The sequence below is a fragment of the Peromyscus leucopus genome, chromosome 23 (assembly GCF_004664715.2).
Source record: "Peromyscus leucopus breed LL Stock chromosome 23, UCI_PerLeu_2.1, whole genome shotgun sequence".
Classification (NCBI taxonomy): domain Eukaryota; kingdom Metazoa; phylum Chordata; class Mammalia; order Rodentia; family Cricetidae; genus Peromyscus; species Peromyscus leucopus.
Window position 1 is genome coordinate 408,877 of NC_051082.1, and position 27,275 is coordinate 436,151.

The window sequence follows — 27,275 nt, forward strand, 5'->3', positions numbered from 1 at the left end:
TCACACAAGCTGATGGCTCATGCAAGCAAATTTATTAAGTACTGGTATCAGCTAGTCGGTGGTAGCACACACCTTTATCCAGCACTAGAGGCAGGTGGATCTGTGAGTTCCAGTACAGCCAAAGCTACACAGAGAAACTGTCTCAAAAAAATCACACACACACCCCAAAAAAAGTACAGCATCTTATATATAGGTTTCAGGGGGGAAACGGGACAGAGTGTCACAGACTGAGCACACAGCAGCCTTGGGACTGATAACCATAGCAACCTTTAGGTAGAAGAGTTGGTTTCTCCAGGATCTAGAGCCACAGCTCCCTCAAGGCTCTGGCCCCAGGCTATTACTTGCTCTGCCAAGGTCATTCCTGGTTTAGAAAAGTAGCTATGTTCCTTTTCCATACATCAGGGCCTCAGGGAAAGCCTCAATCTAACTCTCAACAGTAATGATAGTTACTGTGCTGGCTGCTTCATGTCCATAATGCCAAAATGAAAAGGCACATGAGGTGGGCAGCAGTCTTAAACTGTTATATTCATGCTGTACGTCAGTTAGGAATGAGAGATGTGAAATAATTTACCTACCTACTTTCACAGCTACATGTGCTTTTTTATTTTATTTTGCTTTGTGTGTGTGTGTGTGTGTGTGTGTGTGTGTGTGTGTGTGTGTGTTTGAGATGAGGGTTTCTCTGTATAGTCCTGGCTGTCCTGGAACTAGCTCTGTAGACCAGCCTGCCCTTGAACTCGGAGATCCTCCCACCTCTGCCTCCTGAGTGCTGAGATTAAAGGCATTCACCACCACCACCAGTGGTGTTTTGTTTTGTTTTTTAAACTAGAAGTGGAACACAATCTCACACATGGAAAGACATACTATACCACTAAGCTGTATCACCAGCCAGGACATGCCCTTAATCATTCAACTTTGCCATGTACTTCATGTCCTGAGAGCAGATGGAAAGCTGTTAAAAATAATAATAGGCCTTTCTAACTCTTTCTGGGCATTCAAGATGTTGAAGTGAGGACGTGATGGGTCCTCTGGAGCAAAATTATGGATTTCTCTGGGTCTTCTAGTAGGAGCTGTGATCAACTGTACTGACAATACAGGAGCCAAAAATTTGTGTATCATCTCTGTGAAGGGAATCAAGGACGACTGAACAGACTTCCTGCTGCTGGTGTGGGAGACATGGTGATGGCCACAGTTAAGAAAGGCAAACCAGAACTAATAAAAAAGGTCCATCTAGCTGTGGTAATTTGACAATAAAAGTCATATCAAGAAAAGATGAAGTGTTTCTTTATTTTGAAGACAATGCAGGGGTCATGGTAAGCAATAAAGTGAGATGAAAGGTTCTGCTATCACAGGTCCAGTTGCAAAGGAATGTGCAGACTTGTGGCCCAGAATTGCATCCAGTGCAGGCAACATTGCATGCCAGTGTATTTGTCAAATATATCCATTAAAAAGTCAAAAAAAAAAATAATAATAGGCGGGCAATGGTGGCACACACCTTTAACCCAATATTGGGGAGGCAGAGGTAGGTGGATCTCTGTGAGTTCGAGACCAGCTGGTCTACAGAGCAAGTTTCATAATAATAAAATAGCTTTTAGAAACTTTTGTTCATATTCACACATACCCAACTCCTCTCCGTAATTCCTCCCAATATATCCCTTTCCAACTTGTAAGACCTCATTTTTTTGTTTGTTTTGTTTTTCGAGACAGGGTTTTTCTGTATAGCCCTGACTGTCCTTGAACTCACTCTGTAGAACATGTTGGCCTCAAACTCACAGAGATTTGTCTGCTTCTACCTCCCCAGTATTAGGATTAACGGCATGTGCCACCACCACTCAGCAAGATCTTTTTGTTTGTTTGTTTGTTTGTTTGTTGTTGTTTTTAATAACCTGGTTTGTGCTGTCTGTGTACTCATGGATGTGCTGACCAGTAACAGAAAAAAAGTTGGCTAGAAAGCTGGTCACCCAGACTCCATCTCCTCCCAATACGCTTTCCTTTAAGCTATCTACCTTACTTTTTATTCAGCAAGAGTATAAAAATGTAAAAACAAAGACAACTGCATACATATTACTACAGACATGTGCATGGTGGTGCACACCTCTGAACCCAGCACTCGGGAGGCAGAGGCAGGTGAATCTTTGTGTTTAAGGTCATCCTGGTCTACAGAACTAGTTCCAGGACAGCCAGGACTGCACAGAGAGACCCTGTCTTGAAAAAAAAGGGTCGGGGGGAGCCTTAATCTTGAAGTAATTGTAGAATCTCATATACTTGTCAGAAATGCTGACGATCCAGTCTGCCCCAGTGATAGCGTTTAACTGCAGTGAAAATACAATGTCATAGCCAGTTATCATCAGTTAGATTTCACCAACTGCCCTTTTACACATGTACATGTGTTTAGTTCTCTGTTGTTTAGTCACATGTATATTCATGATTTTATCACCACACTCAAGATACAGAATGCCAGGTCACAGATTTGGATGCTGATTTTCGTGATCATAGCCATTCTTCCTCTCCCGTGTTTGTCAACTGGTGATCTGTTCTCCATCTCTATAATTTTATTTTTTAAATGCTGTATAAAATGTCACAGAGAGATGTGTATCTTGAGAGCATTGATATAATTCTCTGATGATTCATCCAAGTTGTGTTTATTAATTCATTGCTGAGTAGTATTCATATATGGATATGCTGAAATTACTCTCTTGGTGAAAAATATCTGAATTGTTTGCAGGTTTAGCTTTTATAAATAAAGGCGCTGTGACATTTGCATACAAGTTTTTGTGAAATGAGTTATGTCCCTCTCATAGAGCTTAGCATTGCACTTCTGGGCTCTGTGCAGTTTTTGTATCCCAAGAAGTGGCATCCTGTGAACTGGTGTTTTTGTTAGTGTTCTGGTAATAAAATCAAAAGGGTTGGGGTTAGAGATTGCCTTTGTTGTGTTTTTCCAGTAAATGCTAGGTTTTGTTTTTTATTTTTTTCATTGAGCCTTCTGCTGGCCTTGATGTTTTCTTCAGGGATGCATATGCCATGCCATATCAGAAATACATAGACATCAAGTGTTGTGGCCCACACTTTTAATTCCAGCACTTGAGAAGCAGGCAGGTGGATTACTGTGAGTTGGAGGCCAGCCTGGTCTACATAGTGAGACCCTGTCTCCTAAACAAAACACATAGATAAAAGTTAGGGGTCTGAGTGGGAAATGTGAATGGTGAAGCCTGATTCTTTTCTTTACTCAGGGATGATGGTCCCTCTTCCTCAGTCTCAGCGCTCAAGCGTCTGGAACGCAGCCAGTGGACAGATAAGATGGACTTTAGGTTTGGTTTTGAGAGGCTGAAAGAGCCTGGAGAAAGGACCGGCTGGCTCATCAACATGCACCCTGTAAGTATCTGGGTGAACACTAGTGGGTGGCTGTACCCTTTCCTATAATCATCGATCTTATCTAATGGATAGGTGATAGGGAAGAAGAAAGCCATTGTCTGAGAAATCTGAAGTCTCTCTTCTGTTAACATGAAGCCACAAAGTGACGTGACGCTTTGCGCACGCTTTATACACTCGAAGAGCCATATCTTTGATCAAGCAGTGGCACCATGAGTAAAGGCCAAAGCACAAGAAACCCTCTCAAAAAAAAAAAAAAAAAAGTGCCACCGTGGTAAGACCAAGATGAATGATCTATTAACCATCAGCAGAAAGCTTTCAAGAATCATTAAGGGGGGGAGGGGGGACTGGAGAGATGGCTCAGAGGTTAAGAGCACCGACTGCTCTTCCAGAGGTCCTGAGTTCAATTCCCAGCAACCACATGGTGGCTCACAACCATCTGTAATGAGATCTGGTGCCCTCTTCTGACCTGAAGTCATACATGCTGTATACATAACAAATAAATAAATCTTTTTTTAAAAAAAATCATTAAAGGGAAATTCAGAAAAATCCTTACTGGGGAACCATTATAATTCGGTCCTTATGAATGAGGCTGGTAGTGTTTGTATAGGGGCAAAATAAAGGACTAGGTGCAAGGATTTTGTCTTTATAGTACTCAGTTTCTCAAAAAGTAGCTCAGATAGAGCTCTTGAGCTATGTAGAAGATAATGATCTCATGTTCCATGGTTCTCCTACAGACTGAGATTTTAGATGAAGACAAACGCTTAGTCAGTGCAGTGGATTACTACTTCATTCAAGATGATGGAAGCAGATTTAAGGTAAGCCCTCGACCTAAGAAAACTAAAGCGTACTCATGACAGGTAAGTGCTCTAAAATAAGGAGTATTCATTCACTCTGTGTCAGGAAGAAATGGGAGGCTATAGTGTGCAGTTGCTTGCAACCCATCAAGAACATGGCCCCTGTGAACTTCAGTCACATTTAAAATATCCTGAAGGAAGGTAGCTCAGGAGGTTGAACAGTATTGCTTCTTGGGTTCTTGCCCATGAGAGATGTGCAGATCTAAATTTCATATATACAGTATCTTGAAAGAGCTGTCAAAGAAAGGGACTGGAGAGATGGCCCAGTGTTTAAGAGCACTGGCTGCTCTTCCAGGGGATCCACATTCAATTTCCAGCAACCTACAAGGCAGCTAACAGCTCCAGTTCCAGGGAATCCAATGCCCTCTTTTGTTGTCTGTGGTCATTAGGTGTGCACTTGGTATATAGACATACATTCAAGTAAACACCCATACATATAAAATAAAAATAAATCTTTAAAAAAAGAAAAAAAAGCCCTCAAGGTCCAATGGGCCTTATATCCAAGTTACTCAGAGGTTGCCACTCTGAAATCTTTTTTCCCTTTTTTCTTCCTTGTCACATCCTTTTGGTGACTTTCATAGGTGGCCTTGCCCTATAAGCCGTATTTCTACATTGCAACCAGAAAGGTAAGTCTGCTTGGTAGAAACAGGTGGAATGATCTGTTCCTTGTCCTACCTAGTGGATTTCAAAATGGAAATGGGTAAGAAGATAGATCTTACTAATAGAAAATACATGAATTCTGATCCTGATATAGGGTTGTGAGCGTGAAGTTTCATCTTTTCTATCCAAGAAGTTTCAGGGTAAAATTGCAACATTAGAGAATGTTCCCAAAGAAGATCTGGACTTGGTGAGTATCCCCAGACCTTCCAGGAGCAGGTGAGGTTGGTGTCCACACTGTTTATAGCAGACAGTTATGGATGAGATAGAAGGCCAGGTCATTTACTGGGTAGTGGGGCAGCCTGGAGGATGAGAGATGGTGGTTGCTCCCAAAGCTGTCTTTAAGGAACTTTGGTAGTACTGCAGGTGCCATATGTAAAAGTAAGCTAAATGCTTTGACTTGTATGTATTTACCTAACGGTCTTTACCTTCCTGTTTCTCATTAACTCATCAGTTGTCATTTTATTTTAAAGCCAAATCACTTGGTCGGCTTGAAGCGGAGTTACATCAAACTGTCCTTCCACACTGTAGAGGACCTTGTCAAAGTGAGGAAAGAGATCTCCCCTGCTGTGAAAAAGAACCGGGAGCAGGACCATACCAGTGATGAGTACACAGCAATGCTTTCCAGGTAACTTTCCTTCTCGTGAGCAAAGTTCCGGTTATTCCAGAATAACAAGCTGATATAAGGCAGGAACTCTTCAGAGAAAAATCCCTTCATGTTTGGCTGTGTGCAGACATTTTAGATGTTCTTTCTGTTAAATAAACACTAGCTTCCCACGGTTGTGTTCTGTTTTGTGCTTTAGCTCCTCTTACAGAGGAGGTAGGTGTGGCTCTAAAATTGAGTTGCTGTAGCAATGAGGATATTTTAGAGGGTCCCTCCTCTGCCACTTTAATACTGTCTACAAATGTTATCAAGTGTTTTGTTTTATAGATGCTTTCTCCAGAGAACCTGGAGTATACAGAGAAATTTAAATGCAGAATACCAAGTACTGTTATTAAATGTTTAGGCACATTAATAACAGAAAAGCAAAGTAAAAACAAAAACCAGAGTCTTGGGTAATTAAGTTTGCATGATTTCAGAAATACCGATCACTACCTTTTGATAAAGAATCAATTTGAAGCCAGGCAGTGGTGACACACGCCTTTAATCCCAGCACTCGGGAGGCAGAGCCAGGCGGGTCTCTGTGAGTTTGAGGCCAGCCTGGGCTACAGAGTGAGTTCCAGGACAGGCGCAAAGCCACACAGAGAAACCCTGTCTCGAAACCCCCTCCCCCTACAAAATAAGAATCAATTTGAGATCCAGGTGTGGTGGCACATGCTTTTAATCCCAGCACTCAGGAGGCAAATGGATCTCTGTGAATTAAAGGCTAGCCAGAGCTATTTAGAGAGACCCTGTTTCAAAAAAAGAAAAAGGGCTTGATTATGAATCTCCAGAACCCAGATAAAGCTAGTGAGCATGTAATCCCAGTGTTTCTATGGTGAGATCAGAGACAGACATGAGAATTCCTAGAAGCTCGCAAGCCAGCCAACTTGGTGTATGCAACAACAAAACAACAAAAAAGAGACCTTACCTCACAAAGAAGCAAGGCAAGGACCAACACGCAGTGTTGGCCTCTGTCCTCCATATGTGCATTCTGGCATGCATGCATACACACTAAAAAGAAAAATCAAATAGAACTCCTCCCCCTCCAGAAAAATCAGTATGAGACTTTGGACACTTTTGCAGTGTATCCCCTAACTCCAGTCATCTCTGGTGATGCCATAAATTACTTTTGGAATATTTTAAGATGTAGTTTGTAACAGCCTGTGAGCTCTCTTTGATGGCTGCCATTTTAATTTAAATTTTGTGTATATGTGTGTGTTGCTGAGGATTGAACCTAGAGCCTTGTGCACACCACTGACCTTTTCTTTGTCTCTCTTCTTTCCTTTAATTGGTTGGTTGGTGTTTGGTTGGTTGGAGTCAGGTTCTCATACTCTAGCCCAGTTTGGCATGGAACTCATTATGTAGACCAGGCTGGCTTTACATTTAAAACCCTTGTCCTGCCTTAGCTTCTCAATTGTTAGGATATTTAGTTGCTCTTCCAGTGAAAGATTTTCCACTTGGATATAAGACTATTATAGAAATAGTTGACATTATCTAGTCACTTCATCATACAGCAAGCTAGATGCTTTATGACATTAATACTTCACTCCTACAGGATAATCTAGTTACTGTCATCTTCATTTTCTTAATGAAGAAAGGGATGTTTTGCAAGGGTGGGCTGCGTCTGTTAATACTGCAGCTGTCCACAACTCTGCTCACTTCAGCTTTGCATGGAGCAACCTGCTAGTAGAGATGATGTGTTGGAACTACCACACTGGGGAGTCCTTCTAACTATAGTGCAATGTCTAACTTATGTCTTGTAAAATGTACACATCTCCAGTATACCTTAATTCTCTTTTCTCTGACCTGTTGGCTCATGTTGGGTGATAATCCAAGGCCATTTCTTGAAAGATTGCCCTGGACTTTACAGTCTCCCCATTTGCCTTAGTGTTTACTCACTTTGGACTCTTAAATCTTTACTTCCCCAGTACCGTGCAGATCATAATCGAGTTAGTGGCTTTCTTTGCTTACTCTCCAGTATTCTGCAAGGAGGCAGTGTAATTACTGATGAAGAGGAAACCTCTAAGAAGATAGCTGACCAGTTGGACAACATAGTGGACATGCGGGAGTATGATGTTCCCTACCACATTCGCCTCTCCATTGATCTCAAAATCCATGTGGTAAGGTGAAGGTAGCTGTTGCTTGAGTAAAGTCCCTGGAGAGGAATGGGGGACTCTGGATAAATCTGCACAGAAATAGATTTTTCTGGAGCCAGCAAGATGGTTTGGTGGGTAAAGGCACTTGCTGCCCTGAGTTTGAACCCCAGGATCCACATGGTGGTAGGAGAGAACCAACTTCTACAAGTTGTTTACTGACTTACACACAGGCATACACACACACATTCACACTCTAAGTAAATGTAATTAAAATTTTTTTGTTAAGTAAATAGACATTTCTGGATGGAGAACTCTTTCTTTAGTTAACGTATGCTTCATTATTCTGCAGGCTCATTGGTACAATGTCAGATTTCGAGGAAATGCTTTTCCTGTGGAAATCACCCGACGAGTTGATCTTGTTGAACGACCTGTAAGTTGTTGCATTTCCTCCGCCCTAAAATCTATTTCTTCTTTAAATACTTTCTGAAAATATTAGTTTTTTTCATCAGTCTCTAACCTAAAAGCATATTTTTGCACTTATGTTAATCATAGACATCAATATTTGAGCTAGACTGGATTTGAACTCTTGAGCTTTCATTTAGGTACTTAATAGCCAAGTGATTGATGAGAGTAGATTTGTAAGTAGAAGATTTTAGTTCAGGTATCACTTTTAGTCATCAGGAAAATCTTTGTCTTCAGTTTTCTTGTTTCTAAGATGAAAATGTCAGCTCCAGCACAGTCACTTGATAGTGCTGTCCTAAAGTTCAGGTAAGACAGTGCATGATAAGGAGCTTTGAAACTGAAGTGCTCCGATGAGTAGCTTTATCTCTTGTATTTTCATTTCCATACCCTCAAAAACCTCACCATGGGGTTTTGTTTTTTTTTGTTTTTTTTTTTTTTTTGTTTTTTTTTTGGTTTTTCGAGACAAGGTTTCTCTGTGTAGCTTTGTGCCTTTCCTGGAACTCACTTTGGAGACCAGGCTGGCCTCGAACTCACAGAGATCCGCCTGCCTCTGCCTCCCGAGTGCTGGGATTAAAGGCGTGCGCCACCACCGCCCGGCTGTTTTGTTTTTTATTATTAAGAAATTTTCTATTCATTTTGCATACCACCCACAGATCCCCCTCTACTCCCTCCTCCCGTCCCCTATCCTTCCCCCACAATCCACCCCCCATTCCCACCTCCTCCAAAGCAAGGTCTCCCATGGGGAGTCAGCAGAGCCTGGTACACTCAGTTGAGGCAGGTCTAAGCCCCTCCTCCCTGCACCAAGTTTGTTTTGGCATTTGTATGGTTATTTTATTTGTGGTGCTGGTAATTGAACCCAGGGCAGAATGTGCGTGTCCAAGGGATATGTCCAGACCTGAATTCATGGTATATTTGGTCTTTCTAGGACCCTGTGGTTTTGGCATTTGACATTGAGACAACCAAACTGCCTCTCAAATTTCCTGATGCTGAAACAGACCAGATTATGATGATTTCCTATATGATTGATGGCCAGGTGAACAGAATCTCTTATTGGGAAACTTTAAATGCTTTTGTGGGGATTTTGTTATTGTTTTTGAGGCAGGGTCTCACTATGTGGCTCATCTTTGCCTCATACACATGGTGGTCCTCCTACCTCAGCCGTCTAAGTTCTGAGATTATAGGCAGATGCTCCTGTGCCCAGATCACCTTTATGTTTTTGTGGAGTTCTTTGAAATTAGTTTCTTGAAAAGCTTATGGGTGGGCTGGGAGTCTGTGTCTCACCTTTTCTGTGGTTGACTTGCATTGTGTGCTCATAAACTTTAACAGGGCTACCTCATCACTAACAGGGAGATTGTTTCAGAAGATATTGAAGATTTTGAGTTCACTCCCAAACCAGAATATGAAGGGCCCTTTTGTGTCTTCAATGAACCCGATGAGGTAAAGAAGCTTCCTGTAGAAACTTCCTTGTGTTTGGTATAAGGTGAGAAGAGGCAAACTGATTCTTGAGCTCAGATGCTTTTGCTCAGTGAGGTTTCTCTTCTATGGCCAAGGCTAGAGTAGGTCCTTAGTGTATGGGCTGACGTGAAGCTGCTGCTTCTGAGTGTTTGGGGAGGTATTTGTAAGCTGCTGACTTCTGTTACTTGTTGAGCTCAGGTCCATTTGATCCAGAGATGGTTTGAGCATGTCCAGGAGACCAAACCTACTATTATGGTCACCTACAATGGGGATTTTTTTGACTGGTGAGTCCAACTTCCTGTTGTGGGTAATTGTGTTAGGGTGAGGTGAGAGAGGAGCAGCTCTGCCTGGCAGTTCACTCCAGTGTCTCCTGGGAGCGGTCTGTCTGTATTCAAGGAAGAACAAAGGAAGAATTGGAGACTCATGTATCCCCGTTGCTTGTTTCTTTTGTTGTTAGGCCATTTGTGGAGGCTAGGGCAGCAGCCCATGGCCTGAGCATGTACCAGGAGATAGGTTTCCAGAAGGACAGCCAGGGGGAATATAAAGCATCCCAGTGCATCCACATGGACTGCCTCAGGTATGTATACACCTCATAGTAGGGGCTCATTACTATGACCTCATGAATGATATATCAAGGTTTCTTGTGCAGACAGAGGCCATTGACACATCTGTTGTGAGAGGAGATTGGCCTCCATGGAACAGCTTTGGGTCATAGCTTGTTGCTAGTCAACAAGTATGTTAAACAGCAGCCTGCAGGATAGAAAAGCTGGGCTAAAAAGAAACATACATAGAGCAAGATTCTGGTACTTACATAGATGAGGTCAGAGTGAAACACAAGGCTGGTCCCACAGGATATATGGTTTCAAGATGAGCTCAGTATGTTTCATGCTGGCTGAATGCAAGTATCACAGGTATTGAAGTCATGGTGTTTGGAATATAGGTCCATGTAGGTAGGAAGACAGATGTGAATACACAAATACAAAGAACTAGCTGGAGAGAATAACATCTGAACTGGGGAAAGAAATGAGTTCCATCAGCCACCATAGGTGTTTGAGGTCTGCTGTTGTTTGTTTTACTCTGATATTTCAGCCTTTGGATTAGAGGGAGGCCAAGAGGTTGGGACTGGTTCATAGGGTAGCAGGTGGCAGCTTGACCAAAGGCAGTGGGTAAAAAGAAACCTACATTCAGGTTTGCTAGTAATGAGCTGGGGCTTTAGGGATGAATGGGTACCTGAGGTCTGCTCAGTTGGAGTGGGAAAGAGTAATTTTGAGGTAAAAGAGGATTCTGCTGCAATCATGTTAGTATGGAGCTTTTGTGTACTTGGGGGAGCCCAAGACTAGATGATGTCACCTAGAGCCATAGGCTTGGTTGAGACTTACATCCTAAATTAGGGTCTCATTCAAAGTTCTAATAGATGATGAACTATCAAGGTTAGAAGTGTAATGAGAGGAGAAAGCCTGAGAATCTGTTGAGGAGGGGGCCATGGAGAATTTGCAGAGGGAGTAGACAGCTGTTAGTACAGAGGTCATGGGAGATAGAGACTAGATAAGGTCACTGGATAGTGTAATCCCTAAGGAAGGTATTAGTCATGTGCTAGGTGGACTCTGGGGGCAGAAGTAAGAAGTGGAGATAGATTCCATATTGAGGAGGTACCTTCTGGGGTATGTGTGTACATGTGTGTGCACATGTAAAGGCCAAAGGTCAATGTCAGGTGTCATCCTCGTTGCTGTCTACTTTATGTTTTGAGATGGGGGCACTGGCAGTGAGCCTAGAACTTGCTCCTTTGGCAAGACTGGCTTACCACCATGCCTAGCTTTTACATGGATGCTGGGTCTCTGAACTCAGGGCCTTCTGCTGTATGGCAAGCACTTTATCCACTGAGCCATTTTCCAAGCCCTAGAGGGTTTCTTCTAAAGAAGGTGCTCTTGAGAGAGCTCATACTGAAAGGACAATGTAAGAAGAGGAAAAAGGACCAGGTAGTTTATGAAATACGGTTTGAGAGGCACAGATAGGCCTGGGGATTATTGCTGTATTGCCTTGGCCTTTCTCCATAACAAGAGGCTGAATTCTTTGCTGAAAGTAGAGGGTGAGGCAGGGGGTACAAAGGGTTCTCTTGTACATTGTGGATACATCTGAGATTCAAGTGAAGGTTTTATGGGAGAGCATGGCATTGGTTTCTTGACTATCTCCAAAACCTACATTTTTATGTGTTGTCTGGTTTTGCCAGCCTTTGTGTTACCATCATCTCTAGAATTTGTCCTCTTGCCAGGTGGGTGAAGAGAGACAGCTACCTTCCTGTGGGCAGTCATAATCTCAAGGCAGCTGCCAAGGCCAAACTTGGCTATGACCCTGTAGAGCTGGACCCCGAGGACATGTGTCGTATGGCCACTGAGCAGCCTCAGGCACGTAAGCCCATTTGCTCTTCTATGCATCCCTGAAGTCATAGACATTCTGACTAGAGAGAGTAGGTTACCTGAGATGTGGGTGCTAGCTTTCGGTGGCCCACTCCTGCTCAGCCTTGCCTCCTCCTTGAACTTCATTTTCTGTATGAAGTTCATGAATTTCCTTGGACCCTTGGTTTTTAATGCGTCTGCTCTCTGATGTTCTCCCCAGACTCTGGCCACTTACTCAGTGTCAGATGCTGTTGCCACTTACTACCTGTACATGAAGTATGTCCATCCCTTCATATTCGCCCTGTGCACCATTATTCCCATGGAACCTGATGAGGTTAGTACCACCTATGGTCTTCTAATCATCCTCTTCTCTTTTCTACATGCACTGATGCTCAGATGTGGGCTAGTCCTAGAGACTGATAGTGAACTGCTGTGTGTGGCTTCATGGGCATCTTTCTGGAGTCCAAGGGTTCCAGTGTGAGAATAGCCACAGGAAGCAGGAACTGCTGTTGCTAGCTACAAAACTTTCCTTTCACATGCAGTCAAGGTTAGATGCCTTTCTGGCAGTCATGGACTTTGCTGAGAAGTCAGAGCTTTTGACAGAGATTTGGGGTAGCTAGATGCAGCATCTTCCCTGCAGGTGCTGCGGAAAGGCTCTGGAACACTGTGTGAAGCTTTGTTGATGGTGCAAGCTTTCCACGCCAACATTATCTTCCCCAATAAGCAAGAGCAGGAGTTCAACAAGCTGACAGATGATGGCCATGTGCTGGATGCTGAGACCTACGTGGGGGGCCATGTGGAAGCACTAGAGTCTGGTGTCTTCCGAAGTGATATCCCGTGCCGGTTTAAGATGGTATGCCTCCTTCCTAGGTCTTCTGGGGTTATGCTTTTTCCCATTCTTGTGCTATTGTATACCCAAGAAGCCATGGCCTAAAACAGTCTTTATCTCCATCTCTCCTATAGGCCACTTCTGTCAGGTGGTTTGTCTGGCTCAGTACCATTCCCACCCCCTCTTACATAATATGAACCTCCATCAGGGCTTCCTAAGACACAGTACACTTGCAGAGCATTCTCTGGCACATCCTGCCATGTATCACACTGGAGGCAAATTTAAAGATCTATCTGACCTGTGCCCTTTCCTTTCTTTAACCAGAATCCTGCAGCCTTTGATTTCCTGCTACAGCGAGTTGAGAAAACTATGCGCCATGCCATTGAAGAAGAAGAGAAGGTGCCTATGGAACAAGTCACCAACTTTCAAGAGGTAGCCATCCAGATTGGCCTATATTTGGATCTGCTCTTTCTTACATGCCTAAAGCATCTCAGGCTCTTGATGTGGTTTTGTCATACTGCCTCTGGGACCTGCTATTCTATCTTCATTATCTTTTATTGTACCTAGGTCTCCTTTTTTTCTCTCCACCCCCTTATTTATTTATTTGTTTGTTTGTTTGTTTATTGTGGCTTTTCGACACAGGGTCCTACCTTTGCCTCTGAAGTGTTGGGATTGAAGGCATGTGCTACCACCAATGTTCCTTTGTTTTTCCCATCTCTGTAGGTGTGTGATCAGATTAAGGCCAAGCTCACCTCCCTAAAAGATGTTCCTAACAGAATAGAATGCCCTCTTATCTACCATCTAGATGTTGGGGCCATGTATCCTAACATAATCCTTACAAACCGCCTGCAGGTGAGACCTCAACTTCCCACAACATAATCATCTCTCTTGCAGACCCAAGTTGTTTTCTGACCCTCCCCTCCTCTTATAGCCTTCTGCCATAGTGGATGAGGCCACCTGTGCTGCCTGTGACTTCAATAAGCCTGGAGCAAATTGTCAGAGGAAGATGGCCTGGCAGTGGAGGGGAGAATTCAGTGAGTGATGGGCCCTAAAGATTGCTCAACAGAGCAGGACAGACCTAGATTCTGATCTTGGAATCTCTCCCATCACTTCCTTTCCAGTGCCAGCAAGTCGCAGTGAATACCATCGAATCCAGCATCAGCTGGAGTCAGAGAAGTTTCCTCCTTTGTTCCCAGAGGGGCCAGCCCGGGCCTTTCACGAGCTGTCCCGTGAGGAACAGGCTAAATATGAGAAGCGGAGGCTGGCAGGTGAGTACTTGGCAAGGCCACAGCTTGACAAACAGTGGCTCCTTTGATCAGAGATATGGGCACACTGCAGCTCCAGGGCAGTAGAATTTTAGATTCAAATTATGTTCTTTCTGGGGGGTTCCTTTCTTTGTTTCGTCTTTGCAAATGCTCAGGAAGTAACCTTTGTCAGTTTTGGTATCAAGTGGTTAGTGCTTGGGGACTGTTCTCTTTTACAATGATGATTAGCAGTGTGTCTGGGTTTTCCGTTCATTTGTGTTACCTTAGGAAAGTGAGCATACCTGTGTCCCAGCTTGCTCTTTTGTTGTCTGGAAGATCTCAGCTACCACTCCAACACTCTGAATTATCTTAGATTATTGCCGGAAAGCCTATAAGAAGATCCATATGACCAAGGTAGAAGAACGTCTGACAACCATCTGCCAGCGGGAAAACTCATTTTATGTGGACACAGTTCGAGCCTTTCGAGACAGGCGCTACGAGTTCAAAGGGCTGCACAAGGTGGGTCAAAATAGACTGGTTTCTGAAGTGAGAGGGTCTTTGTTTGACTCTGTGGAAACACCTTGGTCTACAGCTATAGTATCGGGGGATCCTGTGAGCTGCCACATGCATTTGTATAATAAATGCACAGTTGTCTATAAACATAAAGAATTGATAGCCAGAAAGGGTAGAGATTGATTGTCATAGCCTAAGCCCTTGGAACCATGCTGATCAAGTGTTTCAGAAGTAATTATGTAGATCCACACTTGCAAAAGACACTATCTGTGCTGATAAAGTCTGTCTGAACTAGATACATCCATGAGTTGACTGCTTTCCCAGCACAACAGGTAAGTAAGTAGTCCTTATAGACTCTAAGGCTACCACCACATACACTACATTTAACCCTCTGATTTAGAGGAATAAAGTGAATGTTTTTTTCTTCTTGCTCTCTCTCCCTTTCCCTTTCCCTTTCCCTCTTTCTTGATTTTTCAAGACAGGGTTTCTCTGTGTAGCCCTGACTATGCTGGAACTCACTGTAGACCAGGCTGGCCTCAAACTCACAGAGCTCCCCCTGGGATTAAGTGAGTGCCACCACTGCCCCACTGGCTTTGTTTCTAGATCATGATGACAATCTTGATGGAAGGCATGGTAGACAAGAAGTACTAACTTTATGGGGACAGATGGCACATGGAATAAAGGAAATGTGCTAAGGCATTAACAGGTGGCCAGTCTGAAGAGGGAGTGGTCTTTGTCTTTTCTCAAGTTCTCTGTGGATTTGAAAGTTGTTCTTTTGGTTTTTGTTTTAGATTTTTTTTTTTAATTTTATGTGTTTGAATGCTTTATTTGCATGTATGTGTGTGTATATATATATATATATAGTATGTATGTATACCTGATGGTCTTAGAGGTCAGAAGAGGGCATCAGATCCCCTAGAACTGTAGTTACAGATGGTCATGAGCCATCATGTGGGTACTGGGAAACAAACTTGGGTCCTCTATGAGACCCTCTGAGCCATCTCTCCAGCTCCAGATTTGAAAGGTTTTAATACTGAGAATTTAAACTTGTTGACCTTTGTGGGCTGAAATCAGAGAAGCTGTAAGGTACTTAGGTTCACCAATTTACTTCCAGGTATGGAAGAAGAAGCTCTCAGCAGCTGTAGAGGTGGGTGATGCATCGGAGGTGAAACGCTGCAAGAACATGGAGATCCTTTATGATTCACTGCAGCTGGCTCACAAGTGCATCCTCAACTCCTTCTATGGCTATGTCATGCGCAAAGGGTATGGGCCACATGCAGTAAATGAACAAACAGGGAGGGAATGAGCAAGATGTGATGGCCAAAAAGCAAGAAGTTGGGGGTGTCTTGACAGGTATTGACGGAGCCAGCAGATAAATGTGTATTAATGGGAGTGCTCTTCCAGCTTACAAAATGTTGGTGACACAAGCTTAGTTGGGATTGGGTCCATGGGAGTAGGGTTCACATTGGCTCAAGGATCTGGGTGTTGGCTTGCTGCTGGATACCTTGATTTAAATATAATGGCCTAGAGATAAGATTTGTTCATTTTGACATTTTTATGTCACTGTATCATCACTAGAGTGGGAAGGACTTTTAGGTAATGTTTAATAGCATCAGATTATTTAAGGGGTGGGCAGAGGAATGACCAATGAAGGGCATAGAACTTGACTGACGGCTGAAGTCTCACAGCCAAGGTGGAGACTGTTCTAGGAAGAAACAAATCAATTGGATGTTCAGGAACATAGAAGAAAAGGGTGCTGTTAACCTGTAGTTCTGTAGAAAAGGAAAGAGAACTGATAGGGTTGATTAGGTCGTATCTGATTGTGTTTGTATGTTGGGGTTTTTTAAATGTGGGTATGGGTGTGGGTATGCACATACTACAGTGTTCATGTAAAGGTCAGAGGACAACTTTGGAGAGTCAGTTCTCTCCTTCCACCATGTAGGTACATTGTTTCAAACTTAGGTCATCAAGCTTGGTAACAAGAACATCAACCCACTGATCCATTTTACCAGCCCTATTTGTTTTTTGGGTTGGTTTGGTTGGTTGGTTGGTTTGTTTTGTTTGAGGGGGAAGGAGGTCAGGTTGAGACAGGGTTTCTCTGTGTAGCCTTGGCTGTCCTGGAACTCAAAGATCTGCTTGCTTCTGCCTCCTGTATACTGGAATTAAAAGTGTGTGTCACCACCACCCAGCTTATTTGTTTTTGTTTTGTTTTGTTTTTAACACTTTTAATAATGTATTTATTCTTATTTTATGTGCATTTGCATTAGTGTTTTGCTCACATGTATGTCTGTATGAAGGTGTCAGATCCTCTGAAACTGGAGTCACAGCTGTGAGCTGCCATGTGGGTGTTAGGAGTTAAACCCAGATCTTCTGGAAGAGCAGCCAGTGCTCTTAACTGCTGAGCCAGCTCCCCATTTGTTGGTTTTTAATGAGAGTGGATGTGCTAAATGCTGCTGGGTCAGAATGGAGACAGAACAAGGAAGAGGTGTAAGCCCAAAGAATGAGGTGGTAGGTAGGATGAGCTGGCAGGAGGCTGACTGCTTAGAGTTTCTAAGGGGTAGGTAGGTGAGGGTAGGATTTGGAAGAGCTATGACAAGAATGAAAAAGGCATAGGAGTAGAGTGGGATTGAGAGTCCTACTGACCTTGAAATTGTGAACTGATATGTGATGGCATGTTAACCCTTCCAGAACTTCCTTGAGCCACACTGGCCACCAGGGATAGAAGTACCCTCAGGACAAAGCCAAATTCCACCTTAGTTTTGTCATGCTTCAAATATGTTTGGCTGTTTCCATCATCTCCTGGGAATCCTTTGCCTCTCCTGATTCCCTGTGGAGGGAGCCTCCTGTCAGTCCTGCTCACCATAGACTTTTGGCTGTCCTTTCCAGGGCTCGCTGGTACTCCATGGAGATGGCTGGTATCGTCTGCTTCACAGGAGCCAACATCATCACCCAGGCAAGAGAGCTGATTGAGCAGATCGGGTGAGTGTGACCTGGGTTGGCTGCAGGGCTTGCACCATAGGGGCATGGGAGGGGCAGTAATAGGAAATCGTAAAGACTAGGAAGACAGAACTGGGTTTGATGTTATTGTATTTGAGATATTCTACACTTGGCTTCTAAGGACTTGTGACCATGACCCTGTATCCATGAACTTTACTCCTTTCTTTGAAGGAGGCCCTTAGAACTGGACACAGATGGAATATGGTGTGTCCTACCCAATAGTTTTCCTGAAAATTTTGTCATCAAGACAACCAATGTGAAGAAACCCAAACTGACCATCTCCTATCCTGGTGCCATGTTGAACATCATGGTCAAGGTGAGTCTGCAGGAAAAAAACACACCATTCTGACCTCTGGCCTGTTCCCAGTGTGGCTATTTGGAAAGATCGCAGCTGGTGACATCTTTGGCCCCGTACAAAACCACACATCTGTGATGCTCTTTTTCCTAATTCCTCAGCTGTCATGGTCAGACTGTTAGATTCAAGTTGCAAAGAAAATTTCTTACACTTTCACAGAACCATACTACTTTTGCTCTTATTTATTTTAAAACAATTTAGAACTTCAGACAAAAGTTTCAAAGATAAAAGGAAGATGGGGATATGGCTCAGTAAAGTGGTTGTTATACAAACATGAGGACCTGAGTTGGGATCCCTTGCACCATTGTAAAAGCTGAACATGTCAGCAACCATTTAGTTCCCGTGCTGGCCTGGGGACACAAGGAAAGGTTAATGCCTGGGGATCCTTGGCCAGCAAGCCTAACCAAATTGATGAACTCTGGGTTCAATGGGAGACCCTATTTTAAAAAACAAAGTGGGACAAGCTGGACAGTGGTGGTGCACACCTTTAACCCCAGCACTTGGGAGGCAGAGGCAAGCAGATCTCTGTGAGTTCTAGGAAAGCTAGGGCTACACAAAGAAACCATGTCTCAAAAATAAATAAATAGCTGGGCGTTGGTGGCACAGGCCTTTAATCCCAGCACTTGGTAGGCAGAGGCAGGTAGATCTCTGTGAGTTCGAGGCCAGCCTGGTCTCCAAACCGAGTTCTAGGAAAGGCACAAAGCTACACAGAGAAACCCTGTCTCGGAAAAAAAACAAAACAAAAAACAATAAAAAAGTGGGGAACTGTAGAAGTAACCATCTTATTAAATAAGAAACACAGAGCCAGTGTAAAGATAAAAGCCCAAGAGGTCAGAGCTAAGAGCCTTACCCTTCCTGCTTCAGTGATCCTCTTCAGCCAAGAGAGACCTTCTTCCTGTGTGTTTGTCTTTATATAGACTTTCTGTTCTGCCTTCTCATTGGTTGTAAACCCAATCACATGACCGCCTCATCACTGCCTGTCTGTACAGACCTCCAGGTCTTCTATGGTTGGTATTGAGATTAAAGGCGTGTGTCTCCAATGCTGGCTGTATCCTTGACCACACAGAGATCTACCTAGCTCTGTCTACCAAGTGCTGGGATTAAAGGCGTGCACCATGAACGCCCAGCTCCGCTATGGCTTACTACTAGCTCTGACCCCCAGGCAACTTTATTTATTAACATACAAATAAAATCACAATTCAGTACAAATAAAATATCACCATAGGGAACAGTTGAGGCAGACATCCAGCGTCAGCAAGGCTTCCACATGCACACATACAACATACACCACACACAAATAGTGCAGAGAACTGTCTTTCAGGCAGCTTCCCCTAATGTTAACATCTGCCTAAAGTATCAAATGAAGAAATGTATGTTGGTATACCCTGTAACTACATATTTGGAGTCCCCACTTCCAGGTGCTCATACTGTGTCCTCTTTAACCTGGACAGTGCCTTGGTCTTTGCTTTGCTCTGGAATCTTGTTTTCTGCTGTAAGTTTGAAGTTCTCATTATAAGGCTAATTGTTATTTGGGTTTCCTTGGAGGAATATGAGGGTGATGCCTGATCATCACTTCCTCATCTTTTGGGGCATAGGCTCTATCACCAGGTTGTCCACATCAGCCTGGTGTCTCCACAAGGAGGTCCCCCAACTCCCTGGTCACATGCTATTCTTTCCTTAGTAATCACACCCAAGGGTCACTGTCTTCCCTGAAGGAATGAGCATCAAAGAGCATCTGGGCATGTGTTAGAGCCACCACAGTAATTAACAAGTATCATGAAGGCATGTTTTGAAATGTTCCTTAAACTTTATAACTCCTGACTTTTGCAGGTATCAATAGTGTCACCTACACCACTGTCAGTTTCCTACGCTGGTGTTTCTTCATGGCAGTTTGCTGTTTATCCCTTCTGCTTGATCATTGGGATTCTATAACAGAGAGTTGTTACTGCTTCTTCATTGATTGGTTTATAGCAGTGTGGATTTATGGGCATCTTTTATACTTAGGATGATAATCCAGTATGATCCTCCAAGTCTTTTCTTGCTCAATTTGTTCCTTGCTGGCCACAAGGACACACACTTGTTTCCTTTTTTGGATCGTGTATTTGGAGCATTTTCTTAGTTGGTACTATAAGATACTCCAGTCTTACTTGTCTTTTCCTGTCTTAGCCCCTGGAGTCAAGCATTTCTTCAAGGAGCCTCTCTCCCCTACTGAAACACTGGCAACTCTTGATGTGTTTTTGTGCTATCTTTTTGCCTTTCCCTGAGGGTCATACATATGAAAACATAACATGCAACCCGAATCTTACAAATTACACTTGGGACTTGGTGTGTTGCTGTGTGTGTCAAAACCACCCGTTATATCCATTGTGTGGTAGAGCTTGTTTGCTGGCCCACAGACTCCCTGAGGAGAGGAGGTGTTTCCTGGTTGTGAGCCCTTAGCAGTGAGGTTGCCTTTCTTGTTTTTGGTTCTTAGGAAGGCTTCACCAACCACCAGTATCAGGAACTGACGGAGCCTTCCTCGCTCACCTATGTCACCCGCTCTGAGAACAGCATCTTTTTTGAAGTTGATGGACCATACCTTGCTATGATACTCCCAGCCTCTAAGGAAGAAGGCAAGAAACTGAAGAAGAGGTAGGAATCTCAGAGCCTTATATTTTGGCAAGGAAATGTAGTAGATGGACAAGACTTAAGGACTTAGGAGAGAAAATGGACCTGGAGCCAAAATGAGAACAAACTGGGTGGGTTTTTGGTTTTTTGTTATTTGTTTTATTTACTCAATTTGAGGGGGAAAAATTAGATGCTGATGTGCCGGCCTTCACAACCTGATCTATCCTGGTTCTGTGAGCAGTGGCCCTTTAATGCATTCCAGTTTGCTAAAGCATCAACCTAAGGGTAGAGTTGTGCTTGCTGCCTCAAAGATGACAAGAGGGCCAGGCAGTGAAGAAGGAAGGCAAAGGGGAGACAGAAAGCACCCAGCACCCTGAGGGTCATTTCTCTATTGGTGCCTCCCTTGCTTTTCAGATACGCTGTATTTAATGAAGATGGTTCCTTGGCTGAACTGAAAGGTTTTGAGGTGAAACGCCGAGGGGAGTTACAGCTGATTAAAATATTCCAGTCCTCAGTATTTGAGGCCTTCCTCAAGGGCAGCACACTGGAGGAAGTGTATGGCTCTGTGGCCAAGGTGGCTGACTACTGGCTCGATGTGCTCTATAGCAAGGTAAGGCTCCACCTGCCTCCCCAGCTGGCTCTCAGGAGTATCTTTCAGGCATCAGACTTGTATCCTAGGGTCTTAGAGAACTAGGTAACAGATGATCTGGGTCACTGATGAACTCTGGCTTCCTGAGGCCTGGTACCCTAAAATTCCCCAGGTTTGTGGAGCACCAGCATGATAATAAAAGGAATCATCAAAGGAAAACTTACCAATTATCAAATCAATATCTTTGATTTGAAGTCTTTGGAGACAGGATTTCTCTGTGTAGCAGTCTTGGGTGTTCTGGAACTCTATTTGTAGACCAGGCTGGCCTCAAACTCATAGAGATCTGCCTGCCTCTGCCTCCCAAGTGCTGAGATTAAAGGCATGCACCACCACTGCACAGCATTTTTATTTGTTTTATGTGTGTTTTGCCTGTATGTGTGTGTGCTGTGTGTGTGTATCTTGTGCCCTCAGAGGGCATCAGATTGTAGCCAAAGTTTTCCTGAGTCCCGCCCAGTCCTGCAGCCTCTCAGACCCAATTAAAAACACAGAAGCTTATATTACTTACAAACTGTATGGCCTAATGGCTCAGGCTTTTCTAGCTAGCTCCTATAACAACCCATTTCTATTAATCTATAAGTCACCCCATGTTCCATGGTTTTGTCTATATTTTCACATCTTGCTTCTCCTGGCGGTGCTGGCATCTCCTGAAGGTGCTGGCGTCTCCTGACTCTGCCCTTCTCAGCATTCTCCTGTTGTGCTCACCCCGACTATAGTTCCTGCCTGGCCAATCAGCATTTTTATTTATCAGCCAATCAGAGCAACTAAAGCATACAGAAAGACATCCCACAACATCAAATCTCCTCTAAGTGGAATTACAAGGCGGTTGTAAACTGCTATGTAGGTTCTGGGAACCAAACCTGGGTCCTCTATTAAGAGATGCTCTTTTTGAAGGGGAGGGGGGCAGGAAGGGGGAGAACAAGGGAATCTGTGGCTGTTATGTAGAACTGAATAGTATTGTAAAATAAATAAATAAATAATGAAAAAAAAAAAAAGAGATGCTCTTAATAACTGTTGAGCTATCTCTTCAGCTTTTTTAAAAACTTTTTTAAAATTACATTGATTTGTTTATTTATTTGTGAGTGTGTGTGTGTGTGTGTGTGTGTGTGTGTGTGTGTGTATAAGTTAGAGAACAACTTATGGAAGTAAGTTCTTTCCTTCCCCCATGTGTGTGCTGGGAATTGAACTTGCAAGCCCTCAGACTTGGTGGCAAGTACCTTTATCTGCTGAGCCATTTTGCTGGACCTGATTTTTTTTTTTCTGGCAGGGGGTGGGGTGGGGTGGGGTAGGGTCAGGGTTGAAGATTTAAGACAGGGCTTCTCTGTGCAATCCTGGCTACTCTGGAACTCACTTTGTAGACCAGGCTGGTCTTAAACTCAGAGATCTACCTGCCTCTGCCTCCCAGGTGCTGGGATCAAGGGCAAGATAAGAGTCTCATTGTATAGCCCTGGCTGTCCTGGAATTTGGTATGTAGACTAGGTTGGCCTTGAACTCAGAGATCCTCCTGCCTCTGCCTCCTGAGTGCTGCTACCATACCCAGCTGCACACATAATTTTTATAATTTATCCCCAGCATTACAAAAGAAGGAAAGGAGGGGATACAGGGCAGTGAAAGCTTGCCTTTAGTTCTGCCTCCGACTCTTTGACTATTTCTGTAATCTTGTATGTTATGGGCAACTTATCATTCCATCTGTTTGCACATTTTCCATCAGTGAGGAAGTTTCAGAATCCCATTGTTCCAACCGATGTCATATGAACTTCAATCCTTTTGGACAGATGTCACTGTATCTTCTGTCTTGGGCATAATTATTCTCCATACTATATGGCTTTGACACTTACTGCTCATACATATTTCTTGATAGTTTGTACACAACTTAATAAGATAAAAGGTTAAAGAGTTTTATGTGCCTTTTTTTCCTATTACATTTATTTTGAGGCTGGGGCACACTCAAGTGCCACAGTGTTCCTGTGGAAGTCAGAAGACAACTTGTAGGAAATGGTTCTCTTCTTACATCATGTGGGTTCTGGAGGATCAAATTCAGATTATCAATGGCTGGCAAGATGGTTTAGTGGTTAAGAGGACCAGGATTTGAGTCCTAGCACCCACATGGCAGATCACAATTGTCTGTAATTTCAGCTTTAGGAGATCCAGCACCATCATCTGGCCTCCATAGTCACAAGGCACACAAGTGGAGTACAGACATACATTCAGACACATACACAAATTTTACATTCAAAAACAAAACCTCAGGTTGTCAGACTTGGCAGTAGGCATCCACTGCCCCATCCCACAAATACTTAATGCATTAACCAAGGGCGGTAGGGCAGCAATCTTTCTCTCTCTCTCTCTCTCTTCCTCTCTCTCTCTCTCTCTCAATGACATTACTCAGCCCTTTGGGAAATCCAAAGCCTGCCTTCAGCTTTTCAGGGCAGAAATTGATACAATCCTATAGAATCAAAGTGAGTATGGCCTTCATCTTCCTGGCATCTGTTGTTTCTCTCTAGGCTGCTAACATGCCTGATTCTGAATTGTTTGAGCTGATTTCTGAGAACCGTTCCATGTCTCGGAAACTAGAAGATTATGGGGAGCAGAAGTCTACATCCATCAGCACAGCAAAGCGCCTGGCTGAATTTTTGGGAGACCAAATGGTCAAGGATGCTGGACTAAGCTGTCGCTATATCATCTCCAGAAAGCCAGAGGGATCTCCTGTCACTGAGAGGTAAAAGCCTCCTTAAAGAGTTGAACAAATGGGTGCATGCCTATAATCCCAGTACACAAAAGTCTAAGACCAGAAGATTTTTGAGTTCCAGGCCATCCTGGGCAACTTAAAGAGACTGTGTCCTGGGGGGGGGGGGGGGGGCAGCCATTATGATCACTATGATGGTACACACTTGTAAGCCCAGTTGTTAGCTTGGATTCTCTATATAGTGAGTTTGAAGCCAAACTGGACTGGACTACATAGTCATTCTCCATCTTAAAATAAAAAGGCTGAGCCACTGGCTTTGCAAATCCACACCTGTAGTAGAGCCTCTGGGTCCTCATAACAGAGCTTCCATAGGAAGAATGTGGGTCCCGTGGGTATTGAACGAAGGAAGACTACCTAGTAGTGGAAGTGAATACCTTAATCCCAGCGCTCAGGAGGTAGAGACTGACTGGTCTCTGTGAGTTGTGAGTTCAAGGCTACATAATGAGTTCCAAACCAGCTAGTGCTATAGGTGTGACCCTGTCCCAGAAAGAAAAAGTTGGCCTCAGTCTGGTGTAGATCAATTATAGGAAGGCCTAGTGAGGCCCTAGTGAGTTTGTGGAAAGGGAATGGTGAATCTGGAGAACTTTGGTTTGAAAGGAGTCAAAACTTTCTTTCATGGATATAGATGTGTGTATCTTGGAAGGGCAGTATAGTCAGAAGTTTCTCTCCTGCCTGTTCTTAAATAATTGATTCCAAGACTTAATATTACTTATATATGCTTGGCCAGTAGCTCAGGCTTATTACTGACTAGCTCTTACATTTAATTAACCCATAATTATTTATGTTTGGCCATGTGGCTTGGTACCTTTTCTCAAAATGGCATTCTCCTCTTTCTTCCTCTATATCTGGCCGACACTCCTTGACCCCACCCTTCCTTTTCCCAGCATTCTTAGTTTGGATTTCCCTCCTAACTTCCTGTCCATGGGGGCTCATTCAAACCACCACATTCCGCACTGTTGTTCATTTTCCCAAATAGTCTCCTTTGTACTTTAATGTCTTCTTTTCAAATCTAGATGCTGCATGTTGAAAGAAACATGCAGTATTTATCTTTCTATATCATTTCTCTTAACATAATCTTCAGTCCCATCTTTTTCCTGTAAAGGACATCATTTCATTTTTCTTTATCACTGAGTAAAACACTTAATGGGATACGATATAGTTAACTCCATTGTGCATATATGCCTATGCCATATTTTCTTTATCCATTTATGTGTTTCTCTTCCCCCTCCTTTTTCCCCTTCTCCTTATATTTTATTCTGTTTTATGTTTCTGAGGATTGAACCCAGAGTCTTACATAGGATAAGCAAATAGTCTACCAGTGAGCTACTTCCCTAGCTCCTAGCCTAAATGTTTTAATATGATAAAGTATTACTTAATCATTCAATGTTATAAATATCATGTAAGTGTGTACAGAGTCTTTATCCCATGTACATTTGATAAGAGTTATATCAGGATTTGCATTGTTTATGATTAGATATGTTTATTTTCCTAACCTAGGGCCATTCCACTTGCCATTTTCCAAGCAGAGCCTACAGTGAGGAAACATTTTCTGAGGAAATGGCTAAAGAGTTCATCACTTCAAGACTTTGATATTCGCACAGTGAGTGCCAGTTATTTTTATTGGGGGAAGAGGGGTACACATGTGGAGATCAGAGGATAACTTAACAGGAATTGGTTCTCTTCCATCATGTGGGTGCCAAAAATCTAAGTCAGGTCATGAGACAAGTGCCTAGGTCTACTGAGCCATATTGACACCTGTTAGCTATTTTTGTACTATTAAACGTTAAGAAAAAAAGCTAGTCAGAGCAGAATGTACCTGACTTGCATCATATGACTCAGAGTTTTACTTATGACTTCCTCTTTTATGACTTGTGATAGGTAGGGAAACAGAACACTCAGGACAGTGGTTCTCATCTTGTGGGTTGAGACCCCATAGGAGGTCAAGTGACCCTTTCACAGAGGTCTCCTGAGATCATTGGAAAACATAGATATTTACATTATCATTCATAATAGTTGCAGAATTAACAGTTATGAGGTAGTAATGAAAATAATTTCATGGTTGGGGGTCACCACAACATGAGGAACTGTATTAAAGGGTCACAGTATTAGGAAGGTTAAGAACCACTGGGCTAGAATATCAGGAAGCTAATGCTAGGGAAGCCTTGAAATTGCTCTTGGATAGAATAAGACTGAGGTATTATCTTAACCATCCACTGTTTCATGATCCTATAGTCTCATTAAGCTCTCTCCCAAATTTCTGCCTCTAAAATGAGCATGGAGTTTCTAGAAGATGAAGTGAGACACATGCATTTAGTAATTATTGGCAAATGACAATGTAAACAATTGCTGCTTCTCATGTTTTGTGCATGCAGATTCTGGACTGGGACTACTACATAGAGAGGCTAGGAAGTGCCATCCAGAAAATCATCACTATCCCTGCAGCTCTGCAGCAGGTGAGACAAAAGCCAGGGATACCACACTACACCGAATCACCAGCAGACCCACGTAACACTTTTTCTGATCTGTATCTTCACTTAGGTGAAGAACCCAGTTCCACGTGTCAAACACCCAGACTGGCTGCATAAAAAATTGCTAGAAAAGAATGATGTCTACAAGCAAAAGAAGATCAGTGAGCTCTTTGTCCTTGAAGGAAAGAGACAGGTAACACACAGGACACAGTGTACCAATGTCTGCAAGCTGCTATGCATAAATTTTCCATGTTTTGTTTTTGAGATGGGGTCTCTCTATGTAGCCTTGATGGTCCTAAAACTACCTATATAGACGAGGCTGGCCTTGAAGTCACAGGGATCCTGCCCCTGCATGTGCCACCCTGCCTGGCCCATAATTTCCCAGTACTACCTCCAAAGAGACTTTTTATCTCTAAAAGTGTGCATTGTGGCACTTTATTCATTGGTGCCCTCCAGTGTCATTTTATATAACAGGAAGCAGATTATGAGTCATCAGGTAAGTATGAAGAACTCACTTATATGTAAAAAAATGATGAGGTATGCAAACTAGACATAGTGACCTGAACTGATTACTACTGTAGACTTTAGTTTTTTCAACAAAATGAAAGTCTTTCCTGGAGACACACTGAAGACTGCACAATGAAAAGTATAGGTAAGAAGCTGGAGATGCTCATCTGCTAAGAGCCCTTCCTGCTCTTCACAGGACACAGTTCTGTTCCCAGTACCCATGTCTAGTGGCTTACACCCACCTGAAACTCCAGCTCCAGGGAATCCAACACCCTTTTCTGGCTTCTGCAGACCCCTGCGTACACATGGCATATGCTCACACAGACATACACAAAAGTAAAAATTAATCTTTTAGAAACAGTATAGCTAAAATTAGAGGCAGAGGGACTGGAGAGATGGATCAGCGGTTCAGAGCACTGGCTGCTCTTCCAGAG

The 27,275-nt window shown here is 43.2% G+C and overlaps 1 protein-coding gene and 1 pseudogene across 1 annotated transcript in view; both read left to right on the top strand.

The window, feature by feature from the left end:
* Positions 1-27,275, top strand: part of Pole (DNA polymerase epsilon, catalytic subunit) — a 53,912-nt gene that overhangs the window by 807 nt on the left and 25,830 nt on the right. Inside the window, exons 2-29 of the mRNA XM_028857029.2 lie at positions 3,228-3,369; positions 4,104-4,184; positions 4,805-4,849; positions 4,978-5,070; positions 5,354-5,508; positions 7,502-7,643; positions 7,969-8,049; positions 9,007-9,114; positions 9,408-9,518; positions 9,735-9,820; positions 9,994-10,113; positions 11,806-11,938; positions 12,150-12,263; positions 12,570-12,782; positions 13,083-13,190; positions 13,482-13,610; positions 13,690-13,792; positions 13,880-14,026; positions 14,376-14,521; positions 15,630-15,778; positions 17,402-17,494; positions 17,684-17,828; positions 20,341-20,498; positions 20,889-21,084; positions 23,625-23,839; positions 25,364-25,466; positions 26,239-26,319; positions 26,405-26,527. Coding sequence (XP_028712862.1) covers positions 3,228-3,369; positions 4,104-4,184; positions 4,805-4,849; positions 4,978-5,070; positions 5,354-5,508; positions 7,502-7,643; positions 7,969-8,049; positions 9,007-9,114; positions 9,408-9,518; positions 9,735-9,820; positions 9,994-10,113; positions 11,806-11,938; positions 12,150-12,263; positions 12,570-12,782; positions 13,083-13,190; positions 13,482-13,610; positions 13,690-13,792; positions 13,880-14,026; positions 14,376-14,521; positions 15,630-15,778; positions 17,402-17,494; positions 17,684-17,828; positions 20,341-20,498; positions 20,889-21,084; positions 23,625-23,839; positions 25,364-25,466; positions 26,239-26,319; positions 26,405-26,527 — 3,520 coding nt within the window. The remainder of the gene's footprint in view (positions 1-3,227; positions 3,370-4,103; positions 4,185-4,804; positions 4,850-4,977; positions 5,071-5,353; positions 5,509-7,501; positions 7,644-7,968; positions 8,050-9,006; positions 9,115-9,407; positions 9,519-9,734; positions 9,821-9,993; positions 10,114-11,805; positions 11,939-12,149; positions 12,264-12,569; positions 12,783-13,082; positions 13,191-13,481; positions 13,611-13,689; positions 13,793-13,879; positions 14,027-14,375; positions 14,522-15,629; positions 15,779-17,401; positions 17,495-17,683; positions 17,829-20,340; positions 20,499-20,888; positions 21,085-23,624; positions 23,840-25,363; positions 25,467-26,238; positions 26,320-26,404; positions 26,528-27,275) is intronic.
* Positions 824-2,889, top strand: LOC114682906 (annotated as a pseudogene).